General features: G+C 47.2%; 4 protein-coding genes across 4 annotated transcripts; 3 read left to right on the forward strand and 1 right to left on the reverse strand.

Moving 5' to 3' along the window:
* On the forward strand, window positions 1–8,397 carry N7483_010740 (nonribosomal peptide synthase; the record flags this gene model as incomplete). Its single annotated transcript, XM_057094167.1, has 2 exons — window positions 1–475; window positions 539–8,397. 2 exons carry the CDS (start codon window positions 1–3, stop codon window positions 8,395–8,397), a joined length of 8,334 nt encoding a protein of 2,777 aa, XP_056940138.1.
* A 983-nt stretch (window positions 8,398–9,380) lies between these two features.
* N7483_010741 (uncharacterized protein) lies at window positions 9,381–10,943 on the forward strand (the record flags this gene model as incomplete). The annotated part of the gene is made up of 1 exon (XM_057094168.1): window positions 9,381–10,943. One exon carries the CDS (start codon window positions 9,381–9,383, stop codon window positions 10,941–10,943), a length of 1,563 nt encoding a protein of 520 aa, XP_056940139.1.
* Window positions 10,944–11,432: 489 nt separating this feature from the next.
* Window positions 11,433–13,339, reverse strand: N7483_010742 (isocyanide synthase family protein; the record flags this gene model as incomplete). Its single annotated transcript, XM_057094169.1, has 3 exons — window positions 11,433–12,560; window positions 12,610–12,926; window positions 12,979–13,339. 3 exons carry the CDS (start codon window positions 13,337–13,339, stop codon window positions 11,433–11,435), a joined length of 1,806 nt encoding a protein of 601 aa, XP_056940140.1.
* Window positions 13,340–15,402: 2,063 nt separating this feature from the next.
* N7483_010743 (isocyanide synthase family protein) lies at window positions 15,403–16,983 on the forward strand (the record flags this gene model as incomplete). The annotated part of the gene is made up of 1 exon (XM_057094170.1): window positions 15,403–16,983. One exon carries the CDS (start codon window positions 15,403–15,405, stop codon window positions 16,981–16,983), a length of 1,581 nt encoding a protein of 526 aa, XP_056940141.1.
* Window positions 16,984–17,500: the final 517 nt, after the last annotated feature.

Genomic DNA, 17,500 nt, shown 5'->3' on the forward strand with positions numbered 1-17,500 from the left:
ATGACGATTCAAGTCTTTCCCACTGGCTACTATGTCAATTCTATCGTTCGATTTCTGGACACAATTGATTACAACGACACCAACTATACAACAGAGGAACGTATAGCCAAGCTTGCCTATGCGTACACAAAGACAGCCAAGCACTTTGCCCACCCCGACAGACAGAGGGAAATCAAAGTGAGCCCAAGAAAGCTTCAAGCCTCTCTCCAAACTATTGTTGCCATGGTAGTGTACAGTTGGGCCACAGCCTCAGAAGAAGTCATGGCAGACCTGAGTATTCATTACACGTATATGCTCATTCTCGATGACAGTCATGACGATCCTTCTGAGAGTATGGAGTCATTTTATGACAACATGCTTGCAGGTCGAGCTCAAGAGCACCCGTGGTGGCAAATGGTGAATGGACAGTTCCCCCAGGTCCTTCGGCATTACGGTCCCTATTGCGGCCTTAACATGATTCGATCAACTACAGACTGTATGTCAACATTCCCCCCCCTTTCAAGTATCCACAAAAATACTAATTGAGTGAATTGTCAAGTTTTTCAAGGCTGTTGGGTTGAGCAGCACAACTTTATGGGCTTCCCCGGGTCCTTTGACTACCCTACATTCTTGAGACGAATGAATGGTTTGGGACACTGCGTTGGTGGCTCTATGTTTCCAAAAGAGCGCTTTGACGAGAGAGAACTGTTCACAGAAATCACAGCTGTCATTGCACAGATGGAAAACTGGATGGTTTTTGTCAACGATCTACTCTCCTTCTACAAGGAGTTTGATGAGCCTCGTGACCAGACAAGTCTGGTTAACAACTATGCTCGTTGTAACGAGATTATCCTGGAGGATGCTCTGGAAATTGTGACTAAGGACACCATTCGAGACTCGGAACAGCTCCTTGCTGTCTTTCGCGACAAAGACCCCAAAATCCTCCACACGCTGCGCACATTTATTCAGGGTTACGTCACCTGGCATCTCTGCGACCCTCGATATCGACTACAGGAGCTGACTACCTTGCTCACGGGTCAGACTGGGGCTTCAGCCAAGCTTCACAGCTATTTGCAATCTGCAAAGACAGTCGGATCCGTTGACTCCAAAACTTGGGCGTATCCTAGCGTGGCATCTTTTGCCGCTGAATATGAAGCAAAGTCCTTCTCAGAAGCAATTTGGGCTCCGAAATATGCGACTGTCGAAGCCTTGTTAGCTCAAGAGCTACAAGACAAGGAAGATGCCACGGTGTTCCCTCTCGAGCAGAAATCGACCCCAACCCAATCCAATTGCAGAGAAAAAGCATCGTACACATTATCCAAGTTCCGTCTGCCAGAGAGTCAAGAGGCAGGAATGTCGTTTCCTAATATTGTTCATGCAGCATGGGCAATTTTAGTGGCTCAAGAGACCCACGCAAATTCTGTCGCTTTTGCCATATCAACCTCAGGCCAACATCCCATTCCAAAATTCGTCCGCATGAATGGTGATCTTCCTGTTCGCAGCTTTCTTCATGATATTCAGGAAGCAACTATTAGGAGTCTGCCATTAACCACATTCAAACTCCAAAAATCGGGTAGAATTTCACTCGACGGTCTTAACACCTTGGTTCTGGTTGACGAATTCGATGAAGTCATGGAAAATCCAATCATCAATCTACCTGAAAATCCGCGCGATGAAGTTGAATCATCATTCCCGCTCATTATTCGGGTGTCCACCACTTGCCTTGGCATTCACATGGCCGCGGACCTCGATACGCGATACATTGAAAAGTCAACAATGTCTAGAATCTTTGCGCAACTCTCCTTCATTCTGAAGCAGTTATGTGATAACTACTCAAAGGGCACTGCTTTGAGCAATATGAGTTTCTGTAGTCCTACAGATCTAGCGGAGATCTTGGCATGGAACAGCGTCAGCCATGACCCAGTAGAAGACTGCATCCATTGGCAGTTTTCGAACCAAGTCAAACTTCAGCCTGAAGCAGAGGCAATCTCGGCTTGGGACAGATGCTTCAACTATCGGGATCTGGATACCTTGACAGCTCAGCTAGCAGCACACCTTCAGTCATTACCACACCCAGTGGGCCCGGGTGTTACAGTACCCATTTGTTTTCCCAAGTCTGCATACGCTGTCGTGGCTATGTTAGCAGTCCTTCGCGCTGGTGGTTCATATGCGCCTATGGATCCAGCCTATCCACAGAGCCGTATTTTTGAGATACTTGGTCAACTTGAATCAACTACTGTCTTGGTATCACCTGAGAACAGTCATTTGTTTGATGGAACTATTGCGGAACAGATTCTCGAAGTATCAGAGTCCACACTCCTGACTTTGGCTACCGATAGGACACACTCTTCATCAATTGAACAGGACACAGTCAAGCCTTCTGATCCATGCATGATTTTATTCACATCTGGGAGTACTGGAAAACCCAAGGGCATAGTTCTCGAGCACAAGTCTGTTTGCAAGGTCTTCCAGGAACATGGGAAGGCCTCCGGCTTCCGACGAGGCATGCGAACACTGCAATTTTCCGCCCATACATACGATGTATGCCATGGTGAAATATTTGAGACTCTTTATTGGGGTGGCACTGTGTGTATCCCATCAGAAGAGGATCGGATGAGTGACATTGCCGGGTTTGTTAACCGTCACAACGTTGACTGGGCATGCTTGACACCGTCAGTGGCCGGCCTCTTAGACCCTGCAAAAATGCCATGTCTCAAGACCCTTGGCCTTGGAGGTGAAGCTGTACCAGGTGAAGTTTTGCACTTGTGGAAAGACTATGTTCGCATTGTTTTGATGTACGGGCCATCTGAATGCAGCATCTACACCTCGGCCAAAGACCTAGAGACAGATGCCGATATCGGTACTCTTGGCATTGGCCGTGGTTGTTCATTGTGGATTGTCGACCCCCAAAACCACAATAATCTCATGCCTGTCGGCGCTGTTGGAGAGCTGGTGATTGAAGGACCCATCGTTGCTCGCGAGTACCTCAAGAACCCAGAGCTGTCAAAAAAGGTATTCATCCAAAACCCGGAATGGCAAGCCGAGCAGAACAAGACAAGTCATTCCCCACGCCGTTATTGCAAGACTGGAGATTTGGTACGTTATGATCCAAATGGCGCAGTACGGTTCGTGGGCCGAAAGGACACCATGCTGAAATTGCGAGGTCAACGACTGGAACTTGGTGATGTGGAGATTCATCTCAAGCTTGCATTCCCAAAGGCCAGGGCGGTTTATCCTACCATAATTGCTCCTGAAGCTTTGGGTACAGCAAAACATTTGACAGGCTTCATCCTTCTAGAAAAAATGGAGCAGATCTTTGAAAAAAGACTCGAAACCCATGGATTTGACCATCCGGGAATATACACAGCTATTATTGGCAGCGAAAAGTGGCGGCTTATGGTGGAAGAAGCTCAGGCTATCTTGTCGAAGGCTCTCCCTCAACACATGATTCCCACAATGTATATCCCTATGCTCCAGCTACCTCTCAGTGCATCTATGAAAACCGACCAGAAGCGGCTGCACCAGCTTGGAGCATCTTTGACGCTGGATCAGTTAACCCTGCTCAACACAGCCACAGCCCCAAAGCTATCGACTTTCCAGCGGGAGATGTCCAATGAAGAAAAGATTCTGCAGTCTCTCTGGGAATCGGTTCTCGGTCGCGAAAAGAGTCGCATAGGCCCAGATGCTCACTTCTTTCATTTGGGCGGACATTCAGTCCTTGCTATGAGTCTTGTACGACTCGCCAGGGATTCTGGATATGCCATCACATACAAGGATGTCTTTCAAACACCGGTTTTGGCCGAGTTGTCTAAGATTATGACCAAACTTATTCGTGAAGAGTCAAGTCAAAACAACGTGAAGCCGTTCTCACTTCTGAAACAAATCGGCAACCATGACGATCTTCGTCAGGAAATCTCTCAGCAGCTGAAGATTGAGCCATCAAATATCGAAGACGTACTGCCTTGCACACCATTTCAAGAAGCTTTGATTTCAAGCACAGTCAGACAACCAGGGAGTTATGTAGCGCGCAGCGCATTTCGCCTGCAGCCACATGTTGATATGTCACGGCTGCAGTTGGCATGTGAAAGCCTTGTATCATCGATACCAGCTCTCCGAACAAGGATTGTTGATCTACCAGGCCATGGATTTTTGCAGGTTGTTGTTGATGAACCTCTGAGTTGGCTACAGCATGACGACTTAGATCGAGCTTCTGTTGGACTCGGCACACCTCTAACATTCTTTGAGCTATCCAAAGACACAACTGGCTCATACCTCCTTTGGACTCTCCACCATGCCGTTTACGATGGACACTCTCTCCCGTTGATGCTTGAGAGCCTTGAGTCCTTGTATAGCAAGGGGTCTATCTCATTTTCGCCAACACCATTCCCAATTTTTATTGAGCACATCACGAAGCAGCGAGGACTGGACGATGCACATCAATTCTGGAAGAGCCAGTTTTCTGGAGATTTTGAATCGTCACGTTTCCTTGGACTCCCCTTGCCAAACTTTGCTCCCTTTGCAAACAGCTCGAAGGAACATTGCATTACGGATATTTCGTGGCCTATGGCAGATGTGACCCCTGCCACAATTGTGCGTACTGCCTGGGCTGTACTGCAATCCCAGTACACAGGCTCGCATGATGTACTCTTTGGGGCAACTGTGAGTGGCCGTCAGACCCTAATGCCAGGGGTAGACTCCGTGGTAGCTCCCACTATGGCGACTGTACCCGTGCGCATCCAGCTCGACCACAGTTTGAGCGTGGAAGATATCCAGCGCAGAATTCAGACTCAGGCGTTGGAGATGCATTCTTATGAGCAGATTGGACTGCCTGATATCAGACGCATTTCTCCTGCTGCAGAGCATGCTTGTCAATTCCAGACTCTGCTTATTGTTCAACCCGTTTCTGAAGACATGAATCGCATCTCTGAATTATTCAAATATAAAGAAGACACTGCATCTGACTCCCCCGTGCATCATAGCTTCACCCATGAAGCTAAAGATCATGCTTTGATCTTTGAATGCCAGTTAGAACGGGAGGGTGTCAAGGTCCACGTCAACTTTGACCATCGATTTATTTCTGACCTACATGTGGGAAGACTTGTCGCTCAGTTTGATCACATTCTACATCAACTCTGTGATAAAAGGATGCGTCATAGTACGCTATCTGATCTAAACCTCTTGAGCCCGGAGGATCTGACTCAGATTTGGAAATGGAACGCTCATCTTCCCGAGAGAATCGAAGAATGTGTGCATAACATTATCCAATGCAAAGCCAAAGAGCAGCCAGATGCCTCAGCAATCGATGCTTGGGATGGAAGAATGACCTACCAAGAGCTCGATTCCAAATCCACATTGCTGGCACAGCACATGATTCAGCACTTCGGTTCATGCGTCGGCAAGGTTGTTCCGTTGTTCTTTGCAAAGTCCATGTGGGTACCCGTCGCTGCCTTGGCTGTGATGAAAGCAGGAGGCGCCTCTCTGCTGCTGGATACAGCGCAGCCAAACGAAAGAATTCGAGCTATTATTGATCAAATCACCCCAGCATTCATCATTTCCTCTGTCACGGAGCGGGAAAGGGCTCTGAAAGTTGATGGCAACAAGCTTCTTGTTCTTGGGGAAGAGCAGATGAATCAAATTTGCTTTACTCCCAGAGCATCTGACATAGACCTGCCGAATGTCCCCTCTTCAAGCTTGCTTTACCTTACATTTACATCTGGTAGTACCGGTACTCCTAAAGGAGTTCGAATCAGTCACGCCAATTTTGCCAGTGCACTGCATCATCAGAAGGGGCGCATTGGATACGACGAACATTCGAGAGTGTATGATTTCGCCTCATATTCTTTTGACATTTCCTGGTCCAATATCATCCATACCCTGGCTTATGGAGGCTGCATCTGCATTCCTTCCCTAGAGGAGCGTGACAATAACCTCGTGGGCTCCATGCAGCGTCTCAAAGCGAATGCGGCCAATCTGACTGATAGTGTTCTCGCTCTCCTGAAACCCTCATCCCTGCCACTCATGAAGAATCTCATCTCAGCTGGTGAAGCCAGCAAGCCGACAACAATCGAAAAATGGAGCTCTGCTGTCTCTTTGTATCAGATATATGGTCCTGCAGAGTGCACTCCTCTCAGTACAGGACAGCTGACTGAGCATGGGTCAACTTCAGCCACCATGGGAACTGGATTGGGCTTCAACACCTGGGTGGTTGATGCATCAGGTCAAAAGCTTGCACCACTGGGAGTTGTCGGAGAACTTTGGCTGGAGGGGCCTGGTGTGGGCTTGGGCTACGCCCAAGATTCCAGTAAAGAGGCACAAGCTTTTGTTGTCGATCCACCATGGCTTCTCACTGGCTCCGCCTCCATCCCTGGTCGGTGTGGACGATGCTACAGAACCGGAGACTTGGTAAAATATCATGAAAATGGTGCCTTGGAGCATATGGGACGCAAGGACAGCCAGGTTAAGATCCGCGGACAACGAGTTGAGTTGGCAGAGGTTGAGCATCAGATTCATCGCGGTCTATTGGCACTGGGGAAGGATTTCAATCCTCAGATTGCTGCAGACGTTGTCATCCCCAAAAACTCAACTGAACCGACTCTGGTGGCCTTTTTGAGTCGAGCATGGAGCATCAAAGACACAGAATGGGAAGCAAACCTGGTCAAAATGGGTGATCGTCTTAATGCATGGCTGGCAGATTCACTTCCAGCATACATGATCCCATCAGGTTATGTTGCTGTAGAGGATTGGCCTGTTTCTGGCACCAAGAAGCTGGACAGGAGACGGCTGCGTGAGCTCGGTACTCAGAAGACTTTTCAAGAACTCCAAGCTTCAGGCCAAGGGTCCGCAGAGCCAGCTCCAGCTGAGGAAACCATGACTGCAGCCGAGATACGTTTACGGGCACTCTGGGCCATTGTGTTGAAGGTTGACATGAACACCATCCAAAGCAAAGACAACTTCCTGAGAGTTGGAGGTGACTCCATCAAAGCTGTTCGTTTGGTATCTGCAGCTCGCAAGCAATCTCTAGTGCTCAGTGTGGCCAAGATACTCAAGCATCCAAGGCTCAGCGACATGGCTTTGAGTATGACGGAAGGCAAAGATGTGACTTATACTGAGCCTGAGCCCTTCAGTCTTCTGAATGGTGGAAGTGCTTCATTTGAAAGTGTGCTGGAGGATATTGGTTCGGTCTTGGATTTTCCGACAAACCAAGTGCGAGACATTGCCCCGACCACGTACACTCAAGCACTATGCGTCGATGCTGCTACATACTCACCGCCGCAGGGCTGCTTTGTCTTCCACGTTGATATTCCAGAGGAGATTCCTCTACAATCAATCCTTGACTTTGCTCAAATGCTGTGGGACCGGGTGGAAATTTTCAGAACTGTTTTTGCCAGATCGGAATCTGGAGACCTCTTACAAGTGATACCTGAAGGACTCACCGTTCCACTTGAAACACACGAAGTTGGTGAAGGGGCCACTCTGGACGATGCTGCAGCAGAAATCTTTGAGGAAAGTCTTCAGCCACCTCTGGAAATGGGAGCTGTCTATGTCAAGTTTATGTTGATTCATGGTCATGGGAAGCCAAGGAGATTTGGATTCCGTGTCTCTCACGGGCACTTTGATGGAGTCAGTTTGATTCCAATTTTGGCCTGTCTTGCTGCAACCTTACAAAATCGCGAGTGGCCGAACATTCCGAAGTTTGTCGGCTACATTGGTTATGTTCGCAAGCAGGACGCGAAGACCATTGAGCATTGGAAAAAAGCTCTTCGGGGATCAAAGCCCATGGCACTTGATCCAACTGGAGAGCAAAGTCGTATTATAACACGCACCAAAGTCATCGCATCTCCTCCAAACATCCCCGACTTCACCGCAGCCAATATCTTCCTTGCTGCTTGCACAGAGGCATTAGCTCAACTCCATGACACATCTGATGTGAATGCTTCATTGACAGTATCCGGGCGAACCATGCTGCCTGGTGGTTTGGACAATGTCATTGGGCCATGTCTCAACCAGATCCCCTTACGAGTTTCTCTGCCAGCTGATCGGACTTTTGAAAAAACCCTCGCCATGGTCCAACAAGCTCAGCTGGATGCTTTACCAGCCGAGGTTGCTACTTCTGAGAGCATCTACAAGACTTGTGCTGAGGATTGGCCTGTCCATCAACGCAAGATGTTCTATAACGTGCAATTCCACAATGTCATCTTCCCATCTATTGATTTGCTGGGTGACGGAGTCAAGACACCTTTGAAGGTGCATGGTCCAACCGGGGTGTGGGATCATTCGGAGGAAGTCTGGGTAATTGCCAGACCAGTGGGAGAGACCTGGCACATTGCTCTTAGTGCAAACGCTTCGAATTGTACTCCGGAGCATTTGGAGAAGGTTGGAGATACAATCGCCTGTATCTTAGATTCGCCAGATCATTAGACCCGCATTAGTCCATGATGCTATAAATTGTTAAGAATTGAATATTGCCATCATAATTGTTTCCTGCCTGTATCGAAATTTTAGTACGGAGTAGTGGGGCGACATTTCAGCTGTAGCTCATTCTCAAACCCAGTACTTACATAGCCTTTAGATCCATATAACTCAATATCTTTCAAGGTCAAGTACATACGACCACAGGGTGTGGAGAACAGGGCTTCCCGTCCGCTCAGCCGTACTTAAGCCACACGCCGGTCAGTTAGTAGTATGGTGGGTGACCACATGCGAATCCTGACTGTTGTATGTTTTTCATCCCCCATTTTTTTTTTCTTTTTGTTCCGGCTACTACATTTATTTTATAGTGGGGCCCGGGGCCAATGGAAATTTTTTTGTCTCCGTGTAGGGAGGTAAATGACCTGTCAGCGCTTCAGGCGCAGGATATCCAGAGACAGGACTAAAGAGTAGTCAAAGACAATCCTGATGTTACATATATTGGATTTATTCCACCATATCGACGAAATACTTGTGGCAAAACTACCTTTTTATACAGCATTGAGATTATAAAATTTGAATTTCAAAAACATAATTAGACCAGTTGATTACAATAGTAGTTGGGAGGAAATCTGATGACCATGTTGTTCTCTGTAGCTCTATGAACAAATATTGCGCTATTTATAATATCAAAGAATTTGTACCAAATTTTGAGCTATTTTAGGAGGCTCTATCAATCAAAATCACCTTAGCTCTTTTTAGTTATACATATGCCTATCCCCATGGAAGCCGAAATCGTGAGATCGGACTTTCGCGAAACTCCACGGAGTTTCGCCAACATGCAACTCCCAAGGTGGATACCTCCTAATCTTAATCGTTCCAACACTGAACACAAAGAAATAAATGCCCGAGTCTTCCATCATGATTTCTTAAATTCTCTTACTCCCTTTCTTTTCTCTCATCAAAGTACTCTAGTTCCCTAGCACCGTCACACCATGGTGTCTACCAAGGGTTCAATCACTCCGACCGGAATGAGCAACCCCGACAAGGAAGTCATCCTGACCCCAGGGGCTATCGAGAAGGCTGAGCTGCAGGATGAGCCACCGATTTTCTCATCCACCTTTCAAGAAGCTTTTTTCATCTTCATCATTGGCCTATCGCAACTATTCTCCATCGGCGGCGTAAGTATTGCTGCATACCCAATGCAGCAGATCGGTACAGCTCTTGGTACAACCAGCAATGGCCAGATGTCCTGGTTTCTTTCTTCATATGCTCTCTGTGGTGGTGTCTTCGTCCTAGTCACCGGTCGTTTAGGCGATCACTTTGGCCATAAATATGTCTTCCTCTTCGGCTGGATCTGGATGGCAATCTGGTCTGTGGTGTGTGGTTTCTCTCATAACGTCAAGTTATTTGATATCTCTCGAGGGCTCATGGGAATCGGGAATGGCGCTTTAGTCCCCAATTCTTTCGCCCTTTTGGCACGTGCATTCCCTCCTATGTCTATGAAGAAGAATATCGCCTTTGCCTTCCTAGGTTTCTGCGCTCCGTCGGGCTTTATCTTTGGTGGATTGATCGGAGGTGCTTTCGGTGAAAAAGTAACCTGGCGGTGGGGGTTCTGGTTCTGGGCGATCGGATGTCTTTTTCTGACTGCGGCAAGCTTTTTGACTATTCCTCACCGAATCGGCTCGGCGATTCCAGGACTAAGTCTCCGGAACTTCGACTATATTGGTAGCTTGTTAGGCATATCAGGCCTGATTTTGTTCTCATTTGCTTGGAGTCAAGCTTCTGTTGTTGGCTGGCAAGAGCCATATATCTACGCCTTGCTTATTGTCAGTATATTTCTACTGGTCGGATTTGTATTCTCCCAGTCCTATGTCTCAGCACCCGTCCTACCTAATTCTCTTTGGAGCCGTCCTGGTTTTACACCGGTGATTGTCTCTATGGCATTTGGGTGGATGTCCTTTGCGATATTCCTCTACTACACCACGGTCTATATTCTCACAATTCATAAAGCCCAGCCGCTTACTGCAGTGGCTCAAATGGTTCCACTGGTTATTGGTGGATTTTTCGCAACCATATCTGTTGGGCTCTTTATCGGCAAGACACCTGCTCAGTATATCTTTGGCGTTTCAATGTTCTCCTTCTTCATTGGCAACCTGCTAATGAGCTTCGTGAATTACTCCAATGTTTACTGGGCCTTTATCTTTCCTGCTTGTCTGTTTGTTGTCGGCGGACCTGACTTATCCTTTGCCTCATCTGGAATCATTATTTCCAATTCGGTTCTCCCTGAAGAGCAGGGTGTTGCTGGATCGTTCGTTTCAACGGTCGTGCAGTACTCTCTCTCACTTGGTCTTGGAATTGCCGCCACAGTCGAGTCGCATGTTAATGAGGGAGGCGAGAGCCCTATTCTCGGCTACCGGGGTGCATTCTGGCTGGGGATTGGATTTGCGGCTGTGGGATTCTTCATTGTGATCTTTTTTGTTCGCGATCATAGGTTTGACTCGAAGCCAGAGGAAGATTCCGTCCCAGATGATATTTCTGAGGCAGCATCGCAATGAGTCGATGTGCGGAATTTTGTGATGTTGATCCTGAATTTGGGCTATGATTATCATCTTGATTATTGTCTTGATTGTCATTTTATGCTCTGGTGTCGTTAATCAGTGTGCAAAAATCTCTTCATGTATAAATAGATTGAATATTCAACATAAATTAACATGTTAATCTCCTAAGATCTTTGATATAAATCAAATCTGGAAATTGCCTACTGGACCTCTTTGAATGAAGTAAGATTTTACTACTAGTACTATTAGTAGGTGAATAAGCTCTAATGCAACTTTTAATGTTAGATGAATATCATAGTCTACTATCTATGCCCGGGGGGGCTTTTATGAGCTTCGAATGTTGAAATACTTGATGAGAAAAAAGGTATGGCTCAAAATACTAGTAGTTTTTCAACATCTCATGTCATTCTTATTGATAACAGTTTCAAGTTTCGAATATTATAATAGAACATGAGGAAAAAATGACCAGCCACAACAGAACACAATTTAATTTACATGCACACGCCAGTGCTCACGGTGACCGTTACTGAATGCAGTGCGAGTATGGTGGGTGGTAGCGTTGTCATTGAAAATGAAGTCACCGGCCTTCCAATGGTGGTGATAAACGACACGGCGGTCATATAGCAAATCAGTCAGTTTCTCGCAAAGTGCGTCGCTTTGAGCCTCAGGCCACCCAACAACCTGCACAATGGTCGGTTTACTGGTTTCCGCGACGCACTTGGATTCGGGCCAAGGTTCATGGAAACGGAATGTATCAGCACCGGTCTCTGGGTGAGCGACGATAAAGGGCAGGTGCAGATCATGACCACCGAATGCATCATTGACTTCGGTGAAGGTCTTCCACTTTAGCGACCGTAATTCTTCAAGAGAAATGGTCACGGGTCCTAGGAGCGGCAGGAGGTTCCGTGATGATGAGAAGAGCGTGGCACCACCCTTGGATTGCGAGGCTGAGCGATTACGGAACATCTGGAAGAGAGGTGGAGTCGAAATCCATTCACCTGTCTTTTCGTCCTGGGCCATTTTGAACACTCCATCGTAGTGAAAAGGCATAGCCTCATTCGTGAGCACGTTGTTCATATTGATATCTACATTCTCGCGAACCTCGAGGATATCACCAAATGGCCATTGCTGAATTTCACCGAGCTGGCGCGCCTTCTCGCGAAAGACTTCTTTCTCAACTTCCATTGTGAAGTCACGCAGGAGGAGAGGTGCTGAAGATAAAGCGAGGCGACGCAAACGCTTCATATCAACGTCCTCGAATCTGAACGGACCGTGTCCTTCCTTTGGACGGACCTGCATACCACAGGGGAAAAGTGGCTCAAAGTCGACCTCAATCCCTGGCCATTTAAACAGGTCGCACTTGGCACGCAGCAGCCATGGATGGCCTTGAGCATTGTTTGCCACCTCGAATTCGTTCATATCGACGGTAGATGCGTCAACGACACGCAAGCTAGCGTCCGGAAGGATTGCCAAGGCCCCATGCCAGGGAGTAATGAAATCAGGGTTTGTCGCGGGAGGGAATAGGTCCACTGTGATTTTACCCATGTTGTTAGACTCGTGAATCGATAAGCGGATAGCGGATGGTGCAGCAGACTCCAACAAAGCTGCGTAAGCCTGAACATGTTAGCCCGACTCGATTTCATGAAGGAAAAGTAATCTGTACCTTGCCTCGCTGGAGTATCGCATTCTTCAAAGCGGCGGGTTGGTTGCTCTCCGGAAGAGCTGTGTCATAGTGCCGGCTCGTCGCTTGTTCGTTCTCGTCATCAAACGATGAAACGTGGAAAAATGAATGAGCGAGGTGGTCGCGGGTCTTGCTCAAAACTTCGGAATATTTTTCGAGAGTCGGAGCTTCCTGCGGCACAATGCCAACCAGGGCTCCTGGGCTGGTGAATTCCAGATATTGAAGGTCTAGCGATGCAGCCAGCTTCTGAAGCTCTTGGTTATAAGCAAAAGCGTCGCTCTCGGCGATATTCAGAAGATCTCAAGGCATCTTAGCTATGTGCATCGTAGGAAAGACAAGATTAATTCTTACCGCCATAAATTGATGCGTCGGAGACGATCACAACTCTGGCACCGCCATCATAAATTTCGGCAATCGACTCGGCGAATCCATTTAGCGTCTGCAAGGCTATTTCTTCGGCCTTGTCCGGGAGAGGACCAAGGGTCTTGCGCTTGCTTCCCTCAGCTGGGGCCTTGAAAGGGAACGCCGGAAGGATGAAACGGACGGTCTCTTTCTTAGAGACGATATCTCCGATCTGCTTCTCAAGCACGGGGGCAAACTTGGAAAAGCGATCGGAAACGGTAGTAGAGCGATGGCGATATGCCGCAATGATGCGGACAATCTGGGAGACCTTGATCTCGATGTCTGATAATGGATTTCCAGCGTGAGGCATGTTCCAAGGTTGTATTTCGAACTACCAAGTTGTTCTAGGGTCCTTTGAATGTACCTTGCGAGAATATATCTAATATATCATCATATGTTGCGAATCATTGTCTTTACCCTATTTAGTGCGGCTGCAAGCTGAAAAGGATCACGGACTCCGCGGATGGCCCCCAGGCGTGTTTCAAGAGCGCTGAGAAGCGTCCGCGGACTTGCAATGTCGATAAGACCAAGTCGACATTGATCGCACTCCACATAAAAGAGTGGAGTATCGGAGTTTTTAGTCATTGACGGCCCCGGGGGCTGTTTAAGACCAAAAAAAAAAAACAGTATAGTAAGAATGCGTCAAAATGTACCTAGTGTAGTGGGGACCGTTTTCCTTACTTGCATTTACCATCTGTGACGTGTTTTGTTTGTTTTCGCTAAGGTTATGTATCGTTCAATATGTTGTCGAGATTAGAAGATTGGCAGTTTTAGTTATTTCGGAATACACTCTCCTACACATCTCTGAAAGTACCCCTGAGGGTCATGCGGGTGCACAAATGTTTTTCATGACTCATCACTTATGATTAGAAGGGTGGTCTGATTCAAGTTTGGTCCATCAAAGCTGAATCGACCCTGGGGCCGTACACCAAGAGTGTACAGCCTAGAGGGTTCCCTTCTTTTTTAGGTAGGCAATCGTGCTGTAGTTAATATTATTACTATTACACCTTGATCTATTATCCATGCAAATCGGAAAGCTTGTGTAGATATCTGTATATCTGCACAGGCGGTAGAATTATGGTTGAATTAAACTTCCACGGAGCTTCAATGTTGGCGGTTTCAAGTTTCTGAGAACCCGAAGTCTCGGGAATTCGGAGCGAGGCTTATATGGAGTATACATCAACATCAAACTTCCAAAGCATGCATTGGATTCCGCAATTCGAGATTATATACCTCTATGTAGCATGCCAGTTATGGTGCAAAAACACAAGTCTCGGTCTGAACCCGCGGCGCCAGAAATTTCAAATGTTTTCGCCTACGTATACCTTCCAAAGTTTACATTCGCTCCGGAGCGAGGGGAGCATGAACTTGAACCTAAGAAGCAACTCATTTGAATAACCCCATAAATTAATTAAATCTGATACCAACAGGACAAGGATCAGGAAAGCCTGGGAGATAAACCTTCAGTCATTCTATCCATGGATGCAGTTTTTTGAGGGTAAGGATATCTGGAGCCCTTTTAAAATAGTTGGACCTAGAACTTGAACATTGTTGATTACAGCGATAAGATTTGTAGAAGATGCCTCCAGGGCCGAATATCAAAAATTCAAGTTGTCTTGAATGACGGGATATCTGGATGAGGAGCGCTCCATATGTCGTCGGGAGGCCATTTAGCTCCCCTTCCAAAATTACCAAGTAATGTAGCTCAATAAGGGACTGGAATGGTGCCTTGGCCCCGATCTACGTATCTTTGCTATCGAGCTAGGAACTGGCCATGGGTAACTATAAATAGACAGGAAACGGAAACCGCGGACGACAACGGAGTTGGCTATGGCTAACAGGTGAAAATTTTGAAGCACATAGGCAACCTTTCTTACAGTCAAATGAACCATTCAGTCGGATTTAAGCGGAGCTGAATCACTGACGCTGAGGTCTGCAGAGAACGGACAGAATAACAGTAATGGCACTATTTCTCTTGTCATAATTCCACGTGCGAGCAGAAGAGGTAGTTATCAAACCTTGTGGGGGGGGGGAGGCTCCCTGAAAAACTAAATTTTTTCCGTGAAATTTACATAGAAGCACTTGACTTCCAGGATTTACTTCCTTCGTAAGAAAATTCGAGATTTCTGAAATGATGTATGTGTCTTACAGAAGGATTTCTAGTCATAGATGTCGAATCCATACAATCTCCATACTAGTGTAAAATATTAGAGAAAAAAAATATAATTATATACGGTTAGAAAGCTTTCTCCATGGAAACGGGGGCTAATTCCAGTCTTGACAGTTGAAATAGATTCATTCTCCCGCTTAACAGACTTTGAGACCTACATTGTACCTTCAAGTTCCGGTGATTCAACTTTATTCCAGTCATCAATGACTCCAGCCATAAACATGTTGTCCAACGCATTCACAGCTTTCAAACCCTCTCCCATCGAGACTCGCCTTGTCGAGACAACTCTTCCAGTCATTCAAGCATCACCTATAGTAGAATTCGTGACCCAAGCAAATGCCCACCAAAGCCGAGAGGCACTCGTCGACCGCATTTCAGAGATCATAGCCTCATATCGCATCCGCGGATCCGATGACCGCTATGAAGAGGTATATAAGCCCCGACTTCTGGAGAAGTTGCGGTGTTTTATCTCAAATAACGAGGAAATCAACTTTGTGATACCCGCATACCCATTCAAAAGCCCAAACCACGAAGAAAAAGTTCTAGGGCCGAACCCAGACGTTGGCGAGCGCTTATCTCTCGAACATCTGAACTCGCTCGGTGCCAGAATCACTCAGATCTATCCAACAGGTGCCCAGATCACTATCGTCAGTGATGGCTGCTGTTACAATGACCTGCTCGGTGTATCTAACGAGGAAACATACCGGTACACCGAGGGTCTGCAAAGAATCGTGGACAGACTGTGCCTACGCCATATCCGCTTCGCAGATATATTCGAACTTGTCGATGGTGCACTGAGCGTGCCCGTTAGCGAGAAAGAATACGTTTCCCACATCGATGTTCTGAAAGCCCGTCTGTTCAAAAATTGTTCCGGAGAGAAGCCCCGAGAGATGGATAACAATGCTACTCTCACGTATCGTGGATATATCAAGTTTTTGATGTCTGATTTGGCAGTTTTCTACCGGGAGAAGAAGATGAGCAAGAGCGCTATCAAAAAGCACTCTGCGGTGGTAGCACGTGCCATGATCGAGCGTGGCCATGTTTTCTCAGCCCTCGTCGCGACTGCATCTGCCCCGCATGTTCGTCTTTCCATTCACGCGAGTGACAACACGAACAAGCTCTCCGTGGCTTTACTGCCTCACGAGCAATATAGTAGCTTCCCGGTGACACCGTGGCACAACACCCCCTGTCTAGGGGCAGAACAGTCGTCTGTTAGTCTGGGACGTAAGCCCAGTATGGCTACCGATGGAGCAACCTATCGAATCTGCCAGGATGATCTGGGACTACAGTTCCTATGCGCCGATGTCCCCATGTACAGCGTGCTCGAAAATAACAACCAGCCTGAGCTGCATCCGCTTTATCCATTTGGGCTGAAGGTTCGTGTCCCACGCAACCTGCCAATGACAAGAATGCGGCTGGACAGGGTTGCCGAGCTAGCTCAGGTCCAGACCCCAATTCTGTTCGAAGGCTTAGACTCCATGCATTATACCGCCAAAACTGGCGAGGAGTTCCAGCGTATAGCTGGGCGTGGATTGTCGCTGAGCCTTCTGCATGAAGGGGTTGCTTCAGTCTCGGCTGTCGCGTCTTATTTCGTGCAGATTCCTGCTGAGAGGGAGGATGATGATGCTCTTGTGCCGTTTGTTGAGGCAGCAGCTGCATTAGACGATCTTCGTCTTCGTGTTTTGCACCGCTGGCAGGCCGGTGATGTTATGGTTTGTGATCATCGTAGTGTTCTTCCTGTTCATCTGAGTCCCTCTTTCTTGAGGGTTCTCCGTGGCAACTGATGGATCCTGGCTTTTTTTTGCGATGCGAGATGAAAAATAATTTACTACTTGAGATATTTCTTTATAAAAATGCGAATTTCTTTTTGCTTAAGATACGAAATACTCCCCCAGTTGCCAGTTTCCCGTTCTACATAAGAGATTGGCAATTACTGCCTAGGTAGGCCTCACACCATTATTGCCCAGGCGGGAACGTCAACCTTTTCTAAGTATGCCAGCCTGAGGGATCTAATTATTTATGTAAACCTGAGCTTGAAAGTGAGCTGCAAGAGGGCCTGTAGTAGTTGGGACCAGTGACCTCTGTGTAGATAGCTCTCACGCAGCCTGTAGTCTTCCCTCTTCCACATTTCCGTCGTCACATTTTTTTGCCCCCCTTCGTAGTCTCCAACAGATTAAAGGTAGCATCCCTCGTCGTAAAATCAGTCCAGGCACCGATGGACATACTACCATGGTCTGGTTCAAAATGCTATTCCGGGCAGAAAATCCCCATAGAGAACCAAGATGACGCTCTGTGGACGCT

This window comes from Penicillium malachiteum (genome assembly GCF_028827825.1).
Source record: "Penicillium malachiteum strain IBT 17515 chromosome Unknown utg000005l:1.0-9002435.0:326005.0-9005861.0, whole genome shotgun sequence".
Lineage (NCBI taxonomy): Eukaryota > Fungi > Ascomycota > Eurotiomycetes > Eurotiales > Aspergillaceae > Penicillium > Penicillium malachiteum.